Source organism: Symphalangus syndactylus, chromosome 19 (genome assembly GCF_028878055.3).
Source record: "Symphalangus syndactylus isolate Jambi chromosome 19, NHGRI_mSymSyn1-v2.1_pri, whole genome shotgun sequence".
In the NCBI taxonomy this organism is placed as follows: domain Eukaryota; kingdom Metazoa; phylum Chordata; class Mammalia; order Primates; family Hylobatidae; genus Symphalangus; species Symphalangus syndactylus.
Genome location: NC_072434.2, coordinates 57538002 through 57564365, shown reverse-complemented (window position 1 = coordinate 57564365; position 26364 = coordinate 57538002). Strand labels below are relative to the sequence as shown.

The window sequence follows — 26364 nt, the reverse complement described above, 5'->3', positions numbered from 1 at the left end:
AATTAGCCGCACTATTTGCTCAAATTAGCAGAAGTCATAAGACTGATTTTATGTAAACCAATGAGTTACTATTTTTTGCAGAATTTTTTTTGCCTGACTATATATTCCTCCTATAGTTAAAAATTAAATAATAAAGCAAAATAAAGCAGAGATTACCAATTAAGAAGCTTCAAGTGACTACAAAATAAAAATGTATGTGGGTTACGCAGCAATCCCTCTGGCACCATTCCATTTGCTCATTTTTCACTTTGAAAATGCAATTCTGCTTACATTCTAGAAGAGATAGGGAAAGGCAGGCAGTACCTTGTGGAGAAGATGCACACAAGGTTTAAACATATGAATTGGCCAAACCTGAATTATCTTCTCTGCCTGAATATACTAGTAAAAAATCCAGGCTAGCCTGAAGGTAAAAGGTGAGGAAGGTGGAAATGACAACAAAGCTCCTTTGTGCACCTTACTCATGTAATCACGTATCATTCATACCCTTACTTCTAAAAAAATGTGTGACAGCTCGTGAGAAAAGCCTGGGGAATTGGGGAGAGGGATGGTCATCGAACCGGGAAACACAGCTAGGGAAGTAGTACCAATTATATCAAATCCTACTGAGTTTTCCGGCAGACAAGCCTAAAGGCACACAGAACTCTAGCTCTTCTGATTTAATAAAAGAAAGTATGCCTAATTGACAGGGAGGAGAACCTTTTTAATAGCTCTAAAGTGCAAGAGAATTTAAGATTTTTACCTTAACAAAACTGAATAACATAAGGCATGGTACCTTTGTACTCACAGTTTTACAGAAAAACGACCAACCATGTGACCATTTATTATACTGCTCCTAACAGCTGAAGGCATGAGACAAAACAGTTTTCTGAAGTATCTCTGTACAGAGTTAGAGTATTATATTCCAAATATGCAACTTGCTGGTGAATGGACTGGATACAGGGATTTCTGGATCTGGAGATCCTCAACCTTGAGTAAGTCCTTTTCCACAACTCTGAATACACTTTTCCTTTTAAGTTTATGCATCCACTGTGATGTGTGTCACAGTATGTTACAATATAATAATTTTGCTATTTTTATTTTACTTTTTTTAAATTTGTAGAGACAGGGGTCTCACTATGTTGCCCAGGCTGGTCTTAAACTCCTGGCCTCAAGATGTCCTCCCGCTTTTGGCCTCCCAAAGTGCTGGGATTATAGTGTGAAGCACTGGGCCTAGCCAATTTTGGATTTTTTAAAAGCTGCTATAATTCTTAAAAGCTTAAAATTATTTTAAACTACAAACTGATAGTTGAGCTAAACTAAAATGAAGATAAATCTTGATTTCATATAATCTTTGCCCAAATGACAATTTGAAAAGATTTCTCCATTTTTTAAAAAATGAAGCTACTTTTGCTTCTAAAATTAATTATATATTTTTTTAAGGCTTGAATCAAGGGAGATTCTGCCTACCAAAATGCAACTGGGAATAACTATTTGCAAATGAACTCTTTGTTTTACTGGGTCTCTTTTTTTTTTTTTTTTTTTTTTTTTTTGAGACGGAGTCTCGCACTGTCATGCGGGCTGGAGTGCAATGGTGTGATCTCGGCTCACTGCAACCTCCGCCACGTGGGTTCAACAGATTCTCCTGCCTCAGCCTCCCAAGTAGCTGAGATTATAGATGCCCACCACCAGGCCCAGCTAATTTTTTGCATTTTTAGTAGAGATGGGGTTTCACTATGTTGGCCAGGCTGGTCTTGAACTCCTAACCTTGTGATCTGCCTGCCTTGGCCTCCCAAAGTGCTGGGATTACAGGTGTGAGCAACCGCACCCGGCCTTACTGGGTCTTAAGATAAATGCAAACATTACCCATCTGTAGTTCTAGTGACTTATTTACATATTGGACAAAAATGGATGTCAAAATCCAGAAGTTAAGCCAGCAAAAGAATCATTCATTGAAACTTTTCTGAGCTCTTTCTATGAGCTAGGCACTTAGTTATATGCTGGGAGAAACGGCAGTATATTAACAGACACAGTCCTTGCTCTAATGAGGATTCAAGGCTTATCTGCTAAAAAGGGAGGCTGATTCAGTCTGTTTTTAGAAACACAATTCTTGTGATCTCCTATTCCCATTGTTAAGAAACACTGCTTTCTAAGAGATGTGACCCGAATGGAAGCAGGCATATCACTCTGGCTCTAATAGAGATGGTGCCTTATGCATGCTATTCTGTCAGTGAGAATACCGAGTCAATCTTTCAGTAGTTCAAAATGTCTTCTCCTGTCTCACATACTTAAAACAGCTCATATTTTGATAAGTATATACTGTCTTTCTAAGTGCCACAAGTCTTTGTTTACTAATATGTGCAATATCCTAGTATAATTAAGTCTTAATCTATTCTTTAGCAATTAAATAGTAGGAAGTATTTATTATTAATAAAAGTTATATTTAACCAAAGACACATACAGACAATATAAAAGAAGTAAATCATTCATAAGCCCCAAATTCTGAGTTCCGTTTTTCATATTAGAGGATTCCTCAGTTGAACAAGATTCATAAACTGGTCTTATACATAAAAAACTAAAATTAAAACAAAAAGATTCTCTTCCTTCACCCCTCCCCTGCCCAACACATACAAAATATCACATCAGCACATTTTTCTTACCTTTTTAAATGCTTCAGGCATACACCTATCCATAAACCTTCTACAATTCTCATCAGATTCGGAAAGACCTTAGTAAAATGAATGAAATAATATACTTTATTTAGGTCAGACTCAGAAAGACCTTAGTAAAATGAATGAAATAATACACTTTATTTAGGTCTTTGGTAGTTCGTAAAAATCATATACATCTTTCTAAATTCATACATATGAAACTATGTCATAGGAACCTTAACTCTTATGAAATTATTAAAAGTAGAATATATACCTTTGATGAAGGAAAGGCTGAGAAATAACCATAGCATTAGATTAAATAAATACCAATTGAACTGAAATGGTTGAACTTACATTTCCACGTCAGAGTAACTTCAATGATCTGATTAAATAGCTAATAAAACACCAACAGCAGCTACTTACTAGCCATTATTATTTCCCTAAAAAGTTCCATAGAAACACAAATATTTTCTAATCCCAGAACCTTGGGAGGCCAAGGCAAGAGGATCACTTGAGCCCAAGGGTTTGAGACCAGCCTGGGCAACACAGTGAAACCCCGTCCCTATAAAAAATAAAAAGCTGGGTGTGGTGGTGCTTGCCTGTCGTCCCAGCTATTTGGGAGGCTGAGGTGGGAGGATCACTTGAGCCTGGGAGGTTGAGGCTACAGTGAGCCATGACTACGCCATTGCACCGCAGCCTGAGCAACCCTGTCTCAAAAATCAAAAACCAAAAAAAAACAAAACAAAACAAAAAAAAAAAACAAAAAAAAAACCATACAAATATTTGCAATAAATGCCTAAATTACTCTTCTTCCCTAAAACAAACCAATGAACTCCGTTACACAGATTTGTGTCTGGCACAATTCACATAGTAAGTGATAAATAGTTGCTAAGTGAATGAATAAATTCCCTGTAAAATCATCTTTTGGAAAAAGTACATTTCTTTATTAAACTCAATAATGAGTTTTGCTTATCATTGGGAATACTGCTAAACACACTCTCTTTTTTTCACACCCACTGCCTAGCATAGTACCTAGATCCTAACAGGCACTCAATAAATGCTACTGCAGAGAAGCCAGTCAGAAATACACCATATTCTGGCCATATTCATTTCGTAACTGAATTCAATATGAAAAATAAGTTATTTTCTCTTTTTTTAGTACAGGTGTTCATACTGACACCCACTCTTCCAACCTAATGATATTTTATTATTTTAATAGCTTGATATTTATAAAGCTTAAAACAATATCAGGCACTTAATAAGCACAAGTTTGTTAAATAAATATAACTTTCTTCTCTTAAAAAAAAAAAGCTGTTGAATTGAGCCTTAATTTAAAGTACTCCAAAGCTTCTGTGGAAAAACTCAATTTCAATTTCCATTAAGCTTTTCAATTATATTTTAAATAATCTTATACTCTATCGAAGGTAGAAGAAAACAATTTAGTTCAAAGCTTTTCTTCTGCAGGAGATAAGTGAAGACTAAGAGAATAAATGATCTGTCCAATATCACACAGGTAGGCAACAACAAAGGCTAAGATTAAACTCAGGCCTTCTATGAAACAAATGTCCTCATGTGTTCTAAGGTCTGAAAACTTACCAAGTCTTGCTAGGTAGGTAGATGCCAACAGGCATTTGCCTAGTGATTCTTCTCGCTTGTATGGGATGGACCAATGATCAGTCAAAACACGGCTTTCCAGTTCATATAAATTTGTTGTAGGGAATTCAATTCCTTCCCCTGAGCAGTTTCCATTCTCATCATTCTTCTGACGAAAAGGGATTAAGATAAAAAGCAAATAAACTAATTAGTGATTACTCTAAAAATTTCCTATGTAACACGGAGCAGATACTGAATCAATGGTAGCTATTAATACCAATAGCACGGATTCTACCTTTCTTTCTTATAATCACATCTTTCACCAAGAATATCTCAAATATTCTCAACTTTATCATTTTGGCATCTCTACTCGCTCTCTCAGAAGGTGACCTCATCTCTTTCTTTAAAAATGAACTGTCCAGGCCGGGCGCGGTGGCTCACACCTGTAATCCCAGTACTTTGGGAGGCCGAGACGGGTGGATCACGAGGTCAGGAGATTGAGACCATCCTGGCTAACACGGTGAAACCCCGTCTCTACTAAAAATACAAAAAAATTAGCTGGGGGTAGTGGCGGGTGCCTGTAGTCCCAGCTACTCGGGAGGCTGAGGCAGGAGAATGGCGTGAACCCGGGAGGCAGAGCTTGCAGTGAGCCAAGAGCTGAGATTGCGCCATTGCACTCCAGCCTGGGCAACAGAGCAAGACTCCGTCTCAAAAAAAATAAAAGAATAAATAAATAAAAAGAACTGTCTAGGCCGGACATAGTGGCTCATGCCTGTATCCCTAGCACTTTGGGAGGCCGAGGCGGGAGGATCACTTGAGCTCAGGAGTTCAAGACCAGCCTGAGCAACAGAGTGAGACCCTGTCTCTCTACAAAAAAAAAAACCCAAAACCAAAAAACAACAACAACAACAACAACAACAAAAAACTGTCCATTTCTCATGATAAAATATCAAATGTTTGCCTTCATCAACAGCCCTCCTGTCTTTACCTTTCTTTTCTCACTGAGGGGATAAATTCTTCAAAGAGGTATCTATATTTGCCATCTTCATCTCCACACCACTGACTCATTCCTGACAACACCCCAATCTGGATTCCAGAGTCCCTGTTCTCCAAAATGGCTACTGTTAAGGTCACCACTGAACTTTATTTCACTATGTGAAATAAATTATGTCTCAGTCCTAACCTTACCAATTATGTCTCAGTCCTAACCTTACCTCTCAGGAGTATTTGACCTTCTGCCCACTCCCTCCTCTTGAAATGCTGGCTTCTTTTCCTTGCCTCCTAGAACAGTACACTCTGTTCTCCTCCCATGGGTCTGGATGTTCTAGTCTGTCTCCTCTTCTGGTACATCTTCCCCTTCCTAGTCATCAAATACCTGAGTTCCTCAAACCCCAGTGCTAAGCCTTCTTTTCTTTTTGTTCCTGTCGATTTCTCTGGTTGACCATATCCACACTCCAGATCTCAATTACCTCCTATCTGTAGATGACTCATATATTTCTATCTCCAGTTTAGACTTCTCCTCTGAGCTTCAGACCCACAAATCCAACTGCTTACTTGACACCTTCTCTAATTCAATGTTTGCCCCAAACCAAATTCATGATCCCCCCGTAAATCCTGGTCCCCTTCTTGTGTTCTTCATCCCAGTGAATGGCACCAGATTCATCTAGTAGCATAGCCAGAAGCCAGGGGATCATTCTTAACACTTTGTTCTCCCATCCCCATTTCCATCCCCAGGACCTGGTGATTGGACCTCATACATTTCTCTCCAATTCCATTCTTAACACTTTGTTCTCCCAACCCCATCCCCATCCCCAGGACCTGGTGATTGGACCTCATACATTTCTCTCCAATTCCATTCTTAACACTTTGTTCTCCTATCCCCATCCCTAGGACCTGGTGATTGGACCTCATGCATTTCTCTCCAATTCCTCTACTTCTGTCCATCTCCACAGCTACCACTTAGCCCTGGTTTATGCCTAGATTACTTCACCAGCTCCCTAACTGGTCTCCATCTGCCTCATACACACATTTACTCTTCATACTGATCTTCATAAAGCACTAATCTGACGTTAACCTTAAAACCTTCATGGCTTCCCTTTGTTCTTAAGATAAGCCTAAATCGTGTTTAAAATATTTTACAAGGTCTTGAATGGTCTATCCCCTAACTCTCTCTCTCCAGCTTTCTGCAGTCCAGATCATTTCTCAGGGATTTAGCATCTTGTCAGGCATAATGCTTCATGTATCGGACTATTTTCCCAAAAGGCCACAGCAGTATTTCTGGCCCCACATACTCTTCCAGAACCCTGTCTCTCTTCATCATAAAGTGGCATTTACTTCCCCTGGATCTGAACCAGCGTGGAACTGTGTGTGTGCATGCCTCGGTGAATAGAATACAGCAGAAAGAGACAGGTCTAAGCCTAGATCATGAAAGGCAATACAGCTTCCTCCTAGTTCTCTCTCGGGACACTCCCTCCTGCAACATGGACACCATGTCCTGAGGGAACCCAGGCTAAATGCAGAGGGCCTGTATGGTTGTTTTGTCCAATAGTCTCACTAAGGTCTCATTGGACAACCAGCCCCCGAAGGCCAGAGGAGGAGCCTTCACATGAGTCCAGCCTACAGCCATCAAGTCATCCCCAGCCTTAGTCTTCCAGCTGAGGTTCTCAGCATCATGGAGCAGAGATAAACTGCTGTCTGAATCCCTTCCCCACAGAATCTACGGGCACAATCAATGGTTGCTTTATGCCACTATTCCTGAACTCATCTTTCTGTTCTCTTTAACCTACTTAACTCCTACACATCTTTAATTCTTTCGGGGAAGCCTTTCCAGAATTTCTAAAACAGACAAATTCCTCCAGTTATCATATACCCTTACCATCCTCAACCTCTCCTTCACAGCACTACTCACAGGTGTAATTTTACATTTATCTCTGATTTGTGTTTGCCCCTCACTAGACCAAGCTGCCTAAGGGCATGGACCCTATCTATTTTTGACCACCTCTGTATCTCTAGAAGCTGGTACCTAGCATAAAGTAGGTATTTAATAAATATTGTTAAATGCAAAAATAATCCATATAAAGCTTCAACTATTAATAGGGTAACTGCCAGACTTTCCTTCAGTTCTCATTATGCTAATTTGTAACAAAGCAAACAGGACCCCAAATTGCCTAATACCTACACTAGTTTGTATTTTTTTTTTTTTGGAAACCTACATATCTTCACAATTTACTATATAATTTAATCATTACAAAATAAAATAATCCCATTTAAAAATCATGTTTAACCTCAATGACGAAAAAGATCATAAATATAAAGCAGAAATCATAAAACACAGAAGAAAACTAACTTCAATGCCATATCAATGATATCTAAAGAAATCCAACACATTTCTCCCCCCACCCCAACAAAGTTTGTAACTAAATAAAACGAAAAACAGGAAGGTAATTAAGCATAGAAGACAATGTAAATTGGACAAGGGTAGAAGGAGGGGGTGATGAACTAAGTACGCTTAGAATCACAATGCATGGGAAAAACTCAGTTTTTAAAGCGTAACACTTTTCAGAAATATATTTAATTCATAAGTACTATAAGTAAGCCAATTTTACTTAAAGGAACCTGATAGGACTCAAACAGTAAAAAATTTAGAATAGTTTTAAATTTGCACACATGTGAAATGCTTAAATTTATTACCTTAGGATTAAAGTGGAATTAACTCATATAAAAACAAAAATTTCACTTGGCTGATTCCTAAGTGGGTATATGTCATTACTATGGAGTATCTATCATTAATTTCTATAGAGTTAATATATCAAATCGTACATAAAATCATCAAATGTACCCAGTAGATGTAAAAACTAAGAGCCTCTTTGGTGAAAGAAACAAAAGTCCTCTAGCATCTTCAGTGTTAAGGACTGAATTGTGTCTATTCCCCCAAATCCAAGTCATCAATTGAAGCCCTAACTCTCAATGTGACTATATTTGGAGATAGTGCCTTTAAGGAGATAAACAAGGTTAAATGAGGTCATAAGGGTAGGGCCCTAATCCAATAAAACTGGTGTCTTAATGAGAAGGGGAACAGACATCAGAGATCTCCCTCTTTGTCAGTGCACAGAGGAAAGGGCAGGTGAGGACACAGCAAGAAGGCAGCCCAGAAGAGAATCCTCACCAGAAACCAACTCTAATGACTTCTTTTTGATTTTTATTTTTTTTTGAGACGGAGTCTCGCTCTGTTGCCAGGCTGGAGTGTAGTGGCACAATCTCGGCTCACAGCAACTTCTGCTTCCTGGGTTCAAGTGATTCTCCTGCCTCAGCCTCCCAAGTAGCTGGGACTATAGGCATGTGCCACGACGCCCGGCTAATTTTTGTATTTTTATTAGAGATGGGGTTTCACCATGTTGGCCAGGATGGTCTCGATCTCTTGACCTCGTGATCTGCCCACCTTGGCCTCCCAAAGTGCTGGGATTGCAGGCATGAGCCATCATGCCCGGCCTCTAATGACTTCTTGATCTTGGACTTCTAGCCCCAACTGTAAGAAAATAAGTTTCTGTAGTTTAAGCCACCCAATCTGTGGTATTTTGTTATGGCTGCCTATTCAGGCTGATTCTGAGGTAGGTATATTTCATTACTATGGAATATCCATCATTAATTTCTACAGAAATTAATAAATCAAACCACATACGAAATCGTCAAATATACCTAGCAGATATTAAATCTAAGGGGGAGCAAGGGGGGAGATCTTATTATGTGCCTCCTGATATGGCACACTGTAAACAGCACAATTCTCACTTCTTTGATATTCCCACCAAAAATGTATAACCTGAATCTAATAATGAGCAAAACCCAAAATGAAAAACAGTCTTTTATTTTTTTGAGACAGAGCCTCACTTTGTCACCCAGGCTGGAGTGCAGTGGCACCATCTTGGCTCACTGCAGCCTCCATCTCCTGGGTTCAAGCGATTCTCGTGCCTCAGCCTCCCGAGTAGCTGGGACTACAAGCGCATACCACCATGCCCAGCTCATTTTTGTATTTTTGGTAGAGACAGGGTTTCGCCATGTTGGTCAGGCTGGTCTCAAACTCCTGACCCCAAGTGATCTGCCCGCCTCGGCCTCCCAAAGTGCTGGGATTACAGGTGTGAGCCAACATGCCTAGTCAAAAAACAGTCTAAAAATGGTCTAGCCTCTATTCCTAAAAAATACCAGAGTCACCAAAGACAAGGAGACTAGACAAATACGACAACCAAACACAACATGGTATCCTGGACTGGATCTTGAAACAGAAATCATTATGTGTTTTATTTTACATTTTCGCTTCAAAGGACTTAGTACTGGATCAGTGTTAATTTCCTGGTTTGGTAAATATACTAAGGTTAAGAGAATATCCTCATTTTTAGGAAGTATGTAAGGGTGAAGGGGCATGATATCTGTAATTCATTCTCAAACAGTTCAGGAACAACAAAATACATACACATTTTATACACACATACACATTATATATGTCTGTATATCTAAATACATACATACAGAGAGAAATAAAGCAAATGTGATAAAATGTTAATATTTAAAGAACCTGAGTAAAGGTTACTTCTCTGTAAATGTAAGATATTAATTGTAATCCCCAGGACAACCATGAAGAAAATAAAAATATATATTGAAAAAGAAACAAGGGAATTAAAATTATACACCAGAAAATAGGTATTTAATATAAAACACAGGAGTAATGGAGGAGTAGAGGAACAAAAAGATGTAAGAGATAAGAAAACAAAGAACAAAGTGGCAAATGTAAATCCTGTCTTACCAGTAATTATATTAAATGCAAATGGACAATAATTAAAAGGCAGAGATTTGCAGAACGAATTTTTAAAAAATATTATACAACTATATGCTGTCTACAGCAAACACAATGTAGACAAAGATACAGAGATTGAAATAAAAGGATGTAAAAAGATATCAAACATACAGGAGCTGGAGTGGCTATATTAGATAGAACAGACATTAAGGCAAGAAATGAGACTAAGACACTTCATAATAAAAAGGTCAATACAACAGGAAGATAAAATGATGAAAAAATATATACCCAAAAGCAATAACCAAAGAGAGCTGGAGTGACTACAATAACACTGGGGGAAAAAAAGACACTGAAAAGCTGTTACTAGAGACAAGAAAGGCTGTTCTTTTTCTCCATTCTTTTGGGGGGTTTTTTGAGACAGGGTCTGGCTCTGTCACCCAGGCTGGAGTGCAGTGGCGTAATCTCAGCTCACTGCAACCTCTGTGTCCCAGGCTCAAATGATCCTTCCACCTCAGCCTCCCAAGTAGCTGAGATTACAGGCACACACCACCACGTCTGGCTAATTTTTGTATTTTTTATAGAGATGGGGTTTTGCTATGTTGCCCAGGCTGGTCTCAAACTCCTGAGCTCAAGCAATCCACCTGCCTCAGCCTCCCAAAGTGCTGGAATTATAGGCATGAGCCACCACACTCGGCCAGGAAAGGCTATTTTGTAATGATAGAAGGTTAATCCATCAGGAAGATATAACAATTATAAACACATATGCATCTAACAACAGAGATCTAAAACACAGGAAGCAAAAATTGACAGAATTAAAGAGAGAAATAACACCAACAATAATAGTTGGAGACTTCAATACCTCAGAATTAGGCAAAAGATCAACAAGAAAATAGAATACTCAAACAACACTATAAACCAAATAGACCTAAAACACATTTACATAACTCTCCACCCAATTACAGTAAAATACAGATTCTTTTCAAGTGCGCATGAAATATTCTCCAAGATAGAGCATATGTTAGGTTGCAAAACAGGCCTCAACAATTTAAAAGAAGTGAAATCGTACCAAATATGTTGTCTGACTGCAATGGAATTAAAAATCAACAGCAGAAGGAAATATGGAAAATTCAAAAAATGTGAAAATTAAACAACACATTCCTTCATCACCAATGGCACAAAGAAGAAATCACAAGATAGATAAGAATGCACTTTGAGATGAATGAAAATTAAAATATAATATAAAACTTTTGGGTACAGCAAAAGCAGTGATTAAAGGGAAATTTGTCTGTTTGGGGATTTTTTTTTTGAGATGGGGTCTTGTTCTGTTGCCTAGGCTTGAATGCAGTGGCACCATCACAGCCCACTGCAGCCTTGACCTCCAGGGTTCAAGGGATCCTCCCACTTCCCAGCTCCCCAGTAGCTAGGACTACTGCAGCATACCACCATGCCCGGCTATGTTTTGTTTTGGAAATAGGGTTTTGTTTTGTTGCCCAGGCTGATCTCGAACTCCTAGGTTCAAGCGATTCTCCCACATCAGCCTCCTAAAGTGCTGGGATTACAGGTGTGAGCCACCATATCTGGCCACAAGAGGGAAATTTTTAACTAGTAATGCCTACATTACAAAGGAAGAAAGATTTCAAATCAACAACCTAAACTCCCACCTTAAGAAACATGAAAAGCAACAATAAACTAAACCCAAAGCAAGCAGAAGGAAGGAAACAGAAAAGATCAGAGTAGAAATAAATAAATTTAAAAATATATAATAAACAAAACCAAAAGTTGGTTCTTTGAAAAAATAAAAAAAAGGGACAAGCCTTCAACTAGACTGACAAAAAGAGAGAGGATTCAAATTTAATAACAAGAATGAAAGAAAAAACTTTACTACTTTTTATTTTATTTATTTTTGAGACAGAGTCTTAGCTCTGTCATCCAGGCTGGAGTGCAATGGCACAATCATGGCTCACTGCAGCCTTGACCTTCTAGGCTCAAGCAAACCTCCCATTTCAGCCTCCTGAGTAGCTGGGACCACAGAAGCATACCACCATACCTGGTTCATTTTTCCGATTTTTTTTTGTAGAGACAGGGACTCACTATGTTGTCCAGGCTGTTCTCACACTCCTGGGCTCAAGTGAACCTCCCAGCTCAGGCTCCCAAAGTTCTGGGATCACAGGTGTGAGCCACCTCGCCAGGCCAAGAAAACATTACCACTGACCTTACAGAAATAAATATGGTAAGATATACTACTAACAAATGTATGCTAACAAATTAGATAACCCAGGTAAAATGAACATTTTCTAGAAAGGCATAAACCACCAAAACTGACTCAAGAAGAAACAGAAAATCTGAAGACCTGTACCAAGTAAAAAGAATGACTTGTAATCAAGAACTTCCCACAAAGGAAAGCCCAGGACCAGATGGCATCACCAGTGAATTATACAAAACGTTTAAAGAACTAACATCAACCCTTCAGTCTTCCAAAAAATAGAAAAGCCAAGGAACACTTCCCAACTTATTTTATGAGGCAAGTATTACCCTGATATTAAAAATGGACAAGGAAATTTCACATCTATTAGTATGGTTATCAAAAATATAGAAAAAAATGTTGGCAAGGATGTGGGGAAACTGGAACTTTTGTACATTGCTGATAAGAGTATAAAACTGCACCTACAGTGAATAACAGTATGGAGGTTTCTTAAAAACTTAAATGGAACTACCACGTGATTGAGCAACTCTACTGGATATACACATACAAAAAAACTGAAAGAAGAGGCTTGAGCAGATATTTGTACACCCATGTTCATAACCACATTATTCACAATAGCCAAAAGGTGGAAGCAACCCAAGTGTCCATCAACAAATGAATAAACAAAATATGATATAAACATACCATGGATTATCCAAACTTTAAGAAAAGGTATTTCCGATACATGTTACAACATGGAAGATCTTGAAGATATTATGCCAAGTGAAATAAGCCAATCACAGAAAAACAAATATTATATGATTCCACTTATATGAAAGTACTTAGAGTAGTCAAATTCACAGATGAAGAAAGTAGAATGGTGGTTGCCAAGGGCTGGGTGCAGGGGGGGAATAGGGAGTTAGTATGTAATGGGTACAGAGTTTCAGCTGGGGAAGATGAAGTAGTTCTGAAGATGGATGGGACTGCTGGATGCAGAACAATTAAATGTACTTAATGCCACAGAACTGTACACTTAAAAATGAATAAAATGGTAAATTTTATGTTATGTATATATTATCACACTTTAAAATAATGTACAAAGATACACAAACCAAACCAATATCCCTAGGAATAGTGACACAAAAATCCTTAACAATAAACCAGTAAACCAAATCCACACATATATTAAAAAGATCCTAAACCATGACCAAGTGGCACTTATCTCAGGAATCGAGATAGGTTTAGCATACAAAAAAACAAACAAAAAACCATTCAATATAATAACACCATAGTAACAGAATAAAGGACATAAAAAAATCACATGAGATCATCTCAAGTGAAGCAGGAAAAAACTTCACAAAATGTAACACCATTCCATGATTTTAAAACAACGACAAAACACTCAACAAACTAGAAATAAAGGGGAACTTCCTCAACATGATTAAAGGCATCTACAAAAACACCTACAGTGAACATCATATTTAACTGTGAAATACTGAATGCTTTTCTCTAGATCAGGAATGAGACAAAGATGTCTGCTCTCACAGCTTCCATTCAACACTGCACTGGAGTGTCTAGTCAAGGCAATTAGGCAAAGAAAAAATAAAACGCATTCAGATTAAAAAGGATGAAATAAAACTACTTCTATTCACTGATGCCATAATTTTGCACATAGAAAATCCTAAGGAATTCATCAAAATAAATACCAGAATAAAAGAGTTCAGCAAGGCTGCAGAATACAGTATCAATATACAAAAGCAACTGTCTTTCTATACACTAAAAATGGGTAATCCTAAAATAAAGAGAACAATTTCATTTACAGTAACATCAAAAAGAATAAAATAGGAAGTACAAGACTTGTACACTGAAAACTACAAAGCATCATCGAAAGAAATTAAAAGAACTAAATAAACAAAAAGACATCCTATGTTCATAGATTGGAACTTAAAACTGTTAAGATAACAATATTCCCCAAATTGGTCTACAAATTGAACACAATCCACATCAAAATTCCAGCTAGTTTCTTTGCAAAAAACGACAATCTAACTTTAAAATTTACAAGGAACCCTGAATAGTCAAAACAGCAAAGTTCAAGAATTCACATTTCCCATTTTCAAAACTTACTACAGCGCTATAGTAATCAAGACAATCTGGTACTGGCATAATGAATCAATGGAATATAATGGAGATTTCATAAATAATACCTGGTATTTATGGTCAATTAATTTTTCAGCAAGAGTCACGAGACAACTTAATCTTTGACAAAGACATAAAAGTAATCCAGCGGAGGAAGGACAGTCTTTTCAACAAACGGTGCTGAGACAACTGAATATACACAAGCAAAAGAATGAAATGACCCCACCTCAAGCCACATACAAAAACTAACTCAATGTAACGCAAGACTAAATCTTCATGACCTTGAATTAGGTAATTATTTCTTGGAAAAGCAAGAGCAACAAAGAAAAAATAAACTTCATCAAAAATAAAAACTTTTGTGCATCAAAGGTCACCATTAAGAGAGTGAAAAAAAGAATCTATAGAATGAGAAACAATATTTGCAAATCATAGATCCGATAAAAGATTTGCATCTAGAATACAAAAAAAAACCTCTTACAACTCAATAAAAAGACAAATAACCTAATAAAAATGGGCAAAAGATTTGAATAAATGTTTTTCCAAAAAAGATACAAGTGGTTCACAAATAGATGCTAAGCATCTTCAGGAAAATGCAAATCAAAACCACAAAATACCACTTCACACCTACTAGGATGGCTAAAATTTAAAAAGACAGGAAAGAAGCCAGGCATGGTGGGTCACACCTGTAATCCCAGCACTTTGGGAGGCTGAGGTAGGTGGATTGCCTGAGGTCAGGAGTTTGAGACCAGCCTAGCCAACATAGTGAAACCCTGTCTTTACTAAAAATATAAAAAATTAGCTGGGTGGGGTGGCAGACACCTGTAATCTCAGCTACTAGGGAGGCTGAGGTAGGAGGATTGCTTGAACCTGGGAGACGGAGGTTGTGGTGAGCAGAGATCGAGCCATCCATTGCACTCCAGCCTGGACAACAAGAACGAAACTCCATCTCAAAAAAAAAAAAAAAAAAAAAACGCCGGGCGCGGTGGCTCACGCTTGTAATCCCAGCACTTTGGGATGCCGAGGCGGGTGGATCACGAGGTCAGGAGATCGAGACCACGGTGAAACCCCATCTCTACTAAAAATACAAAAAATTAGCCGGGCATGGTCGCGGGTGCCTGTTGTCCCAGTTACTCGGAGAGGCTTAGGCAGGAGAATGTCGTGAACCCGGGAGGCGGAGCTTGCAGTGAGCCGAGATCGCGCCACCGCACTCCAGCCTGGGTGACAGAGCGAGACTCCATCTCAAAAAAAAAAAAAAAAAAAGACAGGAAATAACAAGTATTGGTGAGAATGTGAAGAAACTGGAACCTTCACACATTGCTGATTGATTATAAAATGGGGCCACCACTTTCCAAGACAGTTTGGCAGTTCCTCAAAGGTTACTAAGTTTCCACATGACATAACAATTCCATTCATACAAATATTCATAAGAAATGGAAACATATGTCCACACAAAACATGTGTACCTGAGTGTTGATGGCAGCACTGTTGCTAACAACCAAAAGTTTTGGAAATTACCCAAATGTCCATCAGAAAGAATGAATGAACAATCCATTTTATGTCCATGTGTTATATCCATACAACGAAGTATTTTTTAGCTCTAAAAATGATAAAAATACTTACAAGTTACAGTATTTTGAATGAACATAGTGAGTTCAATGAAATTTCAACAAAAATAAGTTCTGAAGTTCAGTTCTCAAAGAACTCCAAAAATATACTAAGTGAAAGAAGCCAGACATAAAAGGCCGCATATTGTATGACTCTGTTTATATAAAATGTTCACAATAGGCAAATCCATAGACACAGAAAGTAGACTGGTGGTTGCCACAGGATGGCAGGAGAAAGAAAAAGAGAGTATGAGGTTTCTTTTGGAGGTGATGAAAATATTCTCAAAATAAATGGTGGTGATGGTTGCACAATTCTGTGAATGCACACTTTAAAAGGGTGAACTTTATAGTATGAGAATTCTTTCTCAATAAAGCTGTTATTTAAATGACTTGATTAACAAAAATGAGTTCAATGATTATAGTCACTAAAGAAAGTGGGTATGTATCTAAGAACTGCAAAACACAGAGTTGTACCTAATGATCTACAATAAAAATTTAACACATATGGCAATTAGTTTTAAAACAGCAATTAAAAAATATTATTATATAAGGCCAGGCACAGTGACTCATGCCTGTAATCCCAGCACTTTGGGAGGCTGAGAAGGGCAGATCACTTGAGGTCAGGAGTTTGAGACCAGCCTGACCAACATGGTGAAACCCCATCTCTACTAAAAATACAAAAATTAGCTGGGGATGGTGGCAGGCACCTGTAATCCCAGCTACTCAGGAAGCTGAGGCAGGAGAATTGCTTGGACCCAGGAGGCGGAGGTTGCGGTGAGCCAAGACTGCGCCACTGCACTTCAGCCTGGGTGACAGAGAAAGACTCCATCTCAAAAAAAAAAAAGAAAAAAAAAAAGAAAATGTTATTTAAGACTTGACAGGCAAAATATACCATGTTGCCTCCTAGGTAGTTAACATTCTTGGTCTTAAAAATGGAAGCAACAGCGCATTATACACAGGGTTAAGGAATGATACAAAGCAGCACTACATTTTCAGGAGGGTGCTGCAAACACAAAGAGATAAGCAACCACAGAGGGGGATAGTATGAACCCATATTTAGGTTGGTTCGATATTTTGAGTTATCACTTTAAGTAGAGCCTGTCCTTGGCAAAAATTACATACTGACCAAGAGAACACATACAAAGCAGCTCAGTATCATTCTATTGCAAAATGTCATAGCTCCAAACAGACATAATGTATTGAGCTTTTAATAAGATCTTTGGAATTTAACTATTTTCTCATTAGATGCCAAATCCAAATGATACAAAAGTAACCATTAATGGTCACTGATTATAAATTAATTAAAAACATATTTATTGAGAGTGCTATGCTCCAGACAAAATGCTCAGTGCTGAGGACAGAGATAACGGACACAATTCTTGTCTTTAAAGGATAGGATAATGTGAAAGCAGAGAAAAGGCTGGTGGATGCCAAACCTGCCTGTGGGTGTCTAGGTATATGTGCAGTGAGAACAAACGTGTACACAGTTGAAGAAGTTTAAAGCAAACGGTGCTCCAGAAAGATTATTATAGATGAAATTATTTCAAAACCAATATTTTTCAAGTATATTAATAAAACTTCAACATTTTTAGCCACTTGACTACTTGAGTCAGTATCTTTCCTGCTTTTTATGATACTCCATCAACTTCATTTAAAATTGAAAAATAATTTTTATAAAATATTTTACAATATTCATGTAAATCCAGCAGTTGTTAGGAGATGCACAGCTCTGGCATGAAGGTAAAAGAGAAATGAGCTTGCCAACAATTACTGAATGTCACTTTTAACCTGAAAAATTTTTAATAACATTAAATCTTGTGTATTCAGTTGTTCAAGAAAAACAATACAGATGAACTAATGTGTTCAATTATGATTTCTAATTGGTCAGTTTACGATTAAAGTAAGAACAATTAACATTGTTGGATACATATTCATCTCTTCAGTATTTTAGGCTACTTCCTAAGTATGTAATATTTTTTATGCCCACAAATACAAATGAAAATATAAACAAGTCTCTGTAACTGCCATAATACTTTATAGTGCCATAAATATGCTAGGAATTCAAATAGTTATGATTATGACTTCATCTGTTTGCCAACTGTTTAGACTAAGGCTTAGTATTTACTTACTTATAAGATCAATATGGCACTTTCTTTTTTTTTTTTTTTTTTGAGACGGAGTCTCGCTCTGTCACCCACGTTGGAGTGCAGTGGTGCGGTCTTGACTCATTGCAACCTCTGCCTCCCAGGTTCGAGTGTTTCTCCTGTCTCAGCCTCCTGAGTAGCTGGGATTACAGGTGCCTGCCCCCAGGCCCGGCTAATTTTTTGTATTTTTAGTAGAGACGGTGTTTCACCATGTTGGCCAGGCTGGTCTCAAACTCTTGACCTCGTGATCTGCCCGCCTCGGGCTCTCAAAGCGCTGGGATTACAGGCATGAGCCACCCTGCCCGGCCTGGCACTTTTAATTGTTGCAACTGAAGTTTTTCATGGAATTGATACACACTGTCACTGTACAGTATTAATCTACCCCCACACAGTTTAGCAAAGATCTTTAGGTTTAAAATATAGATTATTTTGACAAAAATATCTTTCTGCATGCTACCTTTCATATTGCAAATTGCAGTTAGACATGTTTGTACATATGTTGCTATCCATATCCAGAAACTTGCCCATTTCAAAAATGCAAATGAACCAACCTAAGTACAGGCGATATCTTAACTGGGAGTTAAGTACACAAGCACACAAAATCTACCTAATCCTTGCAAGTGACCTTTAAAAAATCAACATGCAAGCTTTTAAGTTAATAATAGAGTTTCATATTTATTTAGAAAAAGTACCCTTATTTTTTTAAAGAGACAATAAACTGATTACTCTTGAACCCAACAAGGATACATTATTGTAATTTAAGCCTTCTTTGTTGAAAGAAGTAAAACCTGCTGGGGAGGTACCTACCACCTGCTAGTTTAGAGATAAGCTCCTGTCTGCCCGCTGACTCAACAAATACAGATAAAAGAAAATTATTCAACTTAACGGATAAGAGACTTCCACTGTTGCTTAAAGTTTATTTGAATACTAAATTCAATTACTGAACTATGCTATTAACCAACATGTACTCAAAAGAACCTCTGATCAATATATAGAAAAATGAAGATGACAGACTCATTTCTTCACGATGATTTTACACAGATTTGTCTATTATTTGTGTATTATAATAAACAATTAGTAACATATATGTCAAGAGCTTAAGGAAAAACATGCAAACATGGGCATTCAATTGCAAGTCACTGATTTATAATACCTTTCATTGAATATTGAGGTTGTCAGTTTTACTAAATATTTTTCAAAGCAATTTGGAGATGGTTATATGCAGATCTGATATTCCCTGTTAATTCAGACTAGAGAAAATAATTCCTAAAATATTGCTTCCTGGAAAAAGAGAAGATGATAAACAAGTAAGTGTATGCAGTCCCCATGTATGAATACATTGTGTCTGAAGTCTGCAAATGTTTTCCTGGAATGCATCTTCATTCCATGTTATGAGTAGTAAATAATTTCCTTAACTATTCAACAAAAGCTGACTTTTTTGTGTGGTTCCCTGCATTAACCCTTCTTGGTTATTCAGGTAAAGTCAGTCCTCCACACCCATGGGTTCAACCAATTGTGAACTGAAAATATTTGGGAAAAAATGGATGGTTGCATTTGTGTTGAACAGATCCAGACATTTTTTTCTTGTCATTATTCCTTAAATACATAGAAAGCAATGTATTTACATTTTGTAATTTACATTACAAATAATGTATTGATATACAGTATAACAACTACTTGCACAGCATTTATATTGTATTAGGTATCATAATTAATCTAGGGATGATTTAAAGTACACAGGAGGATGTGCATAGGATACATGCAAATACTAAGCCATTTTATATAAGGGATTTGAGCATTTCGGTACCTGCGGGGAGGGCAGGGGGATACAGATTTTGGTATCCCCAAGGGGGTCCTGAAACCAATTCCCCACAGAAACCAAGGGACAACTGTATTTAGAATACAGAGAAACAAGGTTTTCATGAGAAGAAGTTGTCCTGTAATCCAAAAGTGGTATCTTACATATAGAGGGTAACCTTCATTTAATATTTAAGGTTTGGGACGTATAGATCATCGATTCCAGGATCCAAAAAGTAGGTAGCTGTTCCAGTCCCAATTTCCTTAGGGCATCTCCAGTGACTGTAGTTATGCTGGGCCCTCAGTTTTAGCAGACAGCAGGAAGGAGGAGAGATATGGTAAAGCGGATTGAGATACATTCAGATGAGAGCAGTATGAGTGAGCAGCAAAGGAGAATAGGTCTACTGAGAACCTAGCTGCTACATGTCAGGAACAGCACTAGTAACTATGGAAAGTGTACATATGTTATAATTTAACTATTCTCAAACCTCAGGAGGTAAGAGTTATCATCCTCATTGTTTACATGAGCAAACAAACTGAGGCTCAAATAAGGCAAAGCTACTCACCTACAGTCACATTTCTTATGGTCACTTGTCCAACACCAACAGTCATTAAATGTGTTCAGACTGAAATAAAAATTTAAGTCACGGTTTCTCCAAATCTCAGGCTCTAGATTAAGCACACTCGAAAGTATTCCAATTCCTCCTAAAATTGGTAGCATAGCATGGCCTCAAAAAACACCAATGCAGAATGGAGGCAAAAACGCTTTTATAAAAAACAAACAGAACTTATATAATGGACCCCAAGCCAAGAATTGGGAAGGTAAGAGAGGACTATCAAGTAAAACTTATTTTCTTCCAAAGCACTAGTATTCTTTAATCCCTTAAAACTTAATCTAAAGCTCTAGATAAACAGCCATCTGGCAGAAGCAATCAACTTTCATCCTTAATTTTGTTGAAATTTCCTTTACTAAGTATTCCCATCTAACAGATCTAATTGTTGATTCTTTCACTACCACTTGCTAGCTGTGTCACCTTGAATAAACTTCTTAATCTATTTGCCTTTGTTTTCCTCAATGAGAAAGAGAGCATGGTGCCCGATTTGCAGGATTCCCGCACAGATGAGGGATAATTCATTACAGGGCCAGCTACAACACACAGCAACAAAAGAAATTGAAGCCCAGGCTGAGAGCAGTGAGCTCACACCTGTAATCCCAGCAGTTTGGGAGGTTGAGGTGGGTGATCACTTGAGTCCAGGAGGCTGGGGCTGCAGTGAGCCGAGTTCATGCCACTGTACTCCAGCCTGGGCGACAGAGGGAGACCTTGTCTCAAAAAAAAAAAAAAGAAAAAAGAAATAGTAGCCTAGTCCGCTCCTCAGGCTTCAGATGAATCTTTCTTTCTCTCTCTCTCTCTCTCTCTCTATGCTAGACTCTAACCTTGGTGCCCTCAAGGTACTCCAGATTTACCATATCCACAAAGAACTCGGTTTCTGACTCAAATCTGTTACTTCTCTAACGTTCCTAACCCCGGAACTGTGTCCTCGTCCCAGCCAGTTGGTCACCATGTCACAATAATTCTACCTCATAAATTTCTTCTGAATCGTCTGTCCTAACCAAACCTGCTTACTTGAGGTCTCCGTCGTGTGTCGCTTGGACTGCTGCAATACTCATATAACTGCCATTCCTTCTACCAGTCCGTATCACCACTCCTGTGCCCCCTCCAAAGGGCCACCAGAATGATCTTCCTTAAAACAAAACAAAACGAAAACCCTAACACCAACCCAAACCAAAAAAAGGAAGCTGATCCCGTCACTCACTTCCTCAGAAAGCTCCATTTGCTCCCAGCTGCCTAAAGGTGCCTAGAAAGTAAAAGCAAGCTTCTTGCATTGGCAGGCAAGATTCTCCATCCTCTGACCACAACCCATCACAATATATGGTTTGCCACTTTCCAAACCTTCTGCTGGAGCTACACACAAAGTCCTATCATGAAACCACGCATAGCTGTAGGCTGCTCTCTCTGCCTAGGTTGCCCTTTCTCAGCCTGATAAATTCCTACTTCTTCAAAACCACTTCAAGTATCATCTCTTCAACAAAATTTTCGAGCGTTGAGATTCCTCCAAACAAAGGAAGGTATTCTGTCTTCTATTTTTACACAGAATTCTCATTCAGTATTTTCCAGAGGCTATGAATAGATCTATGAATAAGACAAACATATTCTGCCACTGAATCTTGGAAATCTCCTGTCTTTCAGGGAAAAAGACAAATAAGAAATTACAACTTCTTCTCAGGAGTGTCATTGTAAGAGTATTATGAAAGTACATAAGGAGGCCCATTCAGCCTTTAAAAAGAAGGCAATCTTGCGACATACTATAACATGAACAAGCCTTGAGGACATCATGCTTAGTGAAATAAGGCAGTCACAGAAAGACAAATATTGTATAGTTCCACTTATATGAGGTATCTGAAGTACTGAAGCTCAGAAACAGAAAGTAAAGTGGTGGGTGCCAGGAGCTAGGGGGTAGGGGAAAGGAAAGGTTGTTGTTTTAACAGGTACAGAGTTTCAGATTTGCAAGATGAAAAATTTCTGGAGATGTTTCACAACAATGTGAATATGCTTAATGCTACTGAACTGTACACTTAAAAAAGGTTAAGTTGATAAATTTTATGTTATGTGATTTTTACCACAGTTAAGAAAAAAGGGGGGACCCACCCTTATCATAGTGAAAGGTAGCCTACCAAATGAAATAATACTTAAGCTGAGACCTAAGTAAATATCCACCTTCTTCACCACAGCCTCATATACACAGTTAATTCTCAGTTCTCATCTTACCTGACCCATCAGCAACATTTAACAGCGGATCCCTCTTCCTGGAAACACCTCTTTCACTTGGTTTCCAGGACACAGTTCTCATTTGGTTCCTCACCCTACCAGCCACTCCTCAGTCTCCTTTGCTGGTTCCACCTTACCACCCCAAGTCTCTAAACACTGGAGCACCTTCGAGCTCAGTCCTCAGACTTCCTCTTTATCTATAGGCACCCCCTCGGTGACCTCAGTGAGTTGAATCTAATGCACTGTTTTCTACCTGATTTCATTATCATTCTTCCAAGGAGACTTTTAGACATCTTTTTCTTAACCATCCTATCCCCCATGAAATTAAATACTAAGAATTGACTGTGTTGGGTAGGGTTGAGTTTTGGTGTGATCCACTGTAATATCTAAGATTGTTTTTCATCTCCCTCAAGAACCAATTTCTGCCCCCCCCATAGAGTTACATTACCCCTGTTAAGAACAGTTTAATGGTTTAAGTGCTATCTCTAAGTTGAAGACTCACATTTTGGCTCCAGTACAGACTTCTTATCTGGACACCAGGCACATATCCAACTTCCTTTTTGACAACTCCACTAGGGTATTTAATAGGCATCTAAAATCAACATGTTCAAAAACAAACCCCTGATCTTTCTCACCAGATCATGGTATCTCCCTGTTGAAAACCTTCGATGCCTTCCTTCCTATTCTGACAAAAAGTTATCGTGACAGTTGCCTGCAAGGCCCTAATCAGGAGCTGACCTCTGCCCGTTGAGTTCCAGCCATACTGGCCTCCCCGCTGCTCCTCCAACATGCCAGCCCTGCTGCTACCCGGTGTTTTTGTATTAGGTCTTCCTTCCACTTAAAGCAGGAGTTGGCAAAGTAGAGCCCACTGCCTGTTTCTGTATTTTATTGAAACAAAGACCTGCTTATTTCCTTACATATAGTATATAGTTGCTTTCATATTACAATAGCTAAGTTGAATAGCTACAACAGAGACTAAGTATTTACTTTAGGCCCTTTACAGAAAACGTTTGCCCACCCCTAGCTTAGAATGCCGTACCCTCAGATAACCACAGCTGGCTTCACCTTCTTCAGGTCTTTGCTCAAATATGACCCGCTCTGTGAGGGCTTCCTTGAATAATCTACTCAAAAAATCAGCCCTTGTCATACCCCCTACCCACTGCTGTCCAGCATGATCTCTCTCGTGCTACCTTTTTTCCATAGTACTTATCATCATCTGACATTCTACATTTCACTTATCTTGTTTGTTGTCTGTCTCCCTTCGTTAGGATATAAGCTCCAACAGGGCAGAATTGTTTTGTTTGTTCCATCATCTGTAACAGTCCCTAAGACAGAGTGGGTGCTCAACAAATATTTGGTGAATGAATGAGTGAATGTTAAGACCTAATACATGCTTATGAAATGAAAGAAAGGAAACAGATCCTGAGCACAGAGAATTGTGTGTTCAGGCACGAAAGAGAAAGCACGGCACATTTAAAGCACTACCTTCATAACATCAAATACTGAGCTGTAGTAAACTTCACCTACTTAAAGTTTGGCTCTCCAATAAGAGTGTGTTACTCAATGGAGCTCTATCTAATTCTCCATTGTATCTCCAATGTCTATTCGATACCTAAATCACTTGTACAATATCCCCAACAATATCCCAGATCCTCTGCCTAAATATATTTAGTGACCAGGTGCTTAGGACATTTTGAGATTACCTGTTCCTGTTTTGCCTGTTCAACTGAAATCTATCTCCACGTAACTTTGACTAATAACTTACCTGACCACAATTAGATGGGATGTTATTTTCTGGGAACTTTTATTTTCTCACTTGTGAAAAGCAAATGCTATTTGCCTTGTTCATTATAACTACAAAGGGTTTCTATGAGTGCCAAATGACATAATGTATGAGAAAGTGTTTCTTAACTCAAACCTCATATAATGAAAAGTGAAGAGCAATTATGGTTATCTAAACTGCTCTTAAAAAGTCATTCTGCACAAATTTTTACTTACAGGAATAAAACCCCACTGAAAGCATATTTATTTTTTTTCTTTTTAAAAAAAATATTAAAAATAAATATTTTTTTTTAAAGACAGGATCTCACTATGTTGCCCAGGCTGGTCTCAAATACCTCACTTCAAGCAATCCTCCTACCTTGGCCTTCCAACGTGCTGGGATTACAGGCGTGTGCCACCATCCCCAGCCTATATTTCTCATTTTAGAAAGATACTCCATGTTCTCTCAAGCAGTATGTTCTAATTTGTCTTAATGGAAATGGAGGATGAAGGCGGAGAGAATGAAAGGGAAAGAGAACAAGGCATTTCCCTTTTTGTGTGTAGAAAGAACACAGAATTGAAAGTCAAGTAACATGGTTTTAAGTCCCACCATGAGCTGTGTGATTTTAGACAGGGTTTCTTAACCTTGGTTCTACTGACAATTTGGGCTAGACAATTCTGTTCTGTACACTGTAAGATGTTTATCAGCATCCCTGGCCAGTAGCACCTCTCTAGTTGTGACAACACTAAAACATCTCCATACATGCCTAATGTCTCCAGGGTGGGATGACAAATCACCCCTGGTTGGTTAAGACTTGATATCTGCATACCTCAGTTTCATCTATAAAATGAAAATATTTACCTACAGATCCAAGATCTCTTCTGCCTCTAAAAATGCTAAAATTCTACTATAGGTCAAAATATAGGTTGTTAACAAACGCAGTCTTACTAATGGGGAACAAATTATGTAATGAAAGAAGGTAAATATTTTTGTTTGGTTTTCCTTAATAAATAATAAAACAACCTTGGGTATTTAAAATGATTCAATCATAAAATCTTTTAAACATAAGAGATCTGAATTAGACATTTCACAAGTGTCAGTATAAAAAGATGAAAAAAACATTCTAGAATCTGGATTAAAAGAACATGATAACCAGGACGGGCATGGTGGCTCACACCTGTAATCCTGGCACTTTGAGAGGCCAAAGCGGGCAGATCACTTGAGGCCAGGAGTTTGGGACCAGCTTGCCCAACAGGCAAAATCCTGTCTCTATTAAATATACAAAAATTAGTCAGGCATGGTGGCAGGCACCTGTAATCCCAGCTACTTGGGAGGCTCAGGCACGAGAATCACTTGAACCTGGGAGGTGGAGGTTGCAGTGAGCCAAGATTGCGCCACTGCAGTTTAGCTTGGGTGACAGAGCGAGACTCTGTCTCCAAAAAAAAAAAAAAAAATGATTAACAGATGCAATGCATACTTTTTGATTCAATCCTAGATTACAATTTTTATAAAAGCCTATAGAGGATATTGTAGTATAAGTGGAGAATTTGAATATGAACTAAATAATAGACAATATTATCGTATTAATGTTAAATTCCTTTGGTAGGATAATGGTACTGCAGTTCTGTAGGAGAATGTCTTTGTTCTTAGGAGATTCACACTAAAGTATTTAGGAGTCAGATGTCCTGACATTTGCAACTTATTTTTCAAATGGTTCAGAAAAAGTGTGTGCGCGTGTGTGTGTGTGCGTGAGAGAGAGAGACAGAGAGAGGAGCTAAAGCAAATGTGACAAAATGTTTGCAAATAATGAATCAAGGTGAAGGGTATACAAGTGTTCACTGTATTGTTCTTTTGACTTCTGTAGACTATAAATTGTTCAACATAAAAACTTGGAAAAAATATATCT

General features: G+C 38.2%; 1 protein-coding gene across 4 annotated transcripts in view; it reads right to left on the bottom strand.

Annotated features, from left to right (window-relative positions):
• Positions 1-26364, bottom strand: part of USP24 (ubiquitin specific peptidase 24) — a 148363-nt gene that overhangs the window by 105689 nt on the left and 16310 nt on the right. For 3 of the 4 annotated variants that reach the window (XM_055235279.2, XM_063613890.1, XM_055235281.2), the window contains exons 2-3: positions 4224-4389; positions 2637-2704 (exon numbers count right to left, since the gene is read on the bottom strand). In XM_055235279.2, the coding sequence (XP_055091254.1) occupies positions 2637-2704; positions 4224-4389 (234 nt within the window). The remainder of the gene's footprint in view (positions 1-2636; positions 2705-4223; positions 4390-26364) is intronic. The other variant, XM_055235280.2, reaches the window with a different exon arrangement.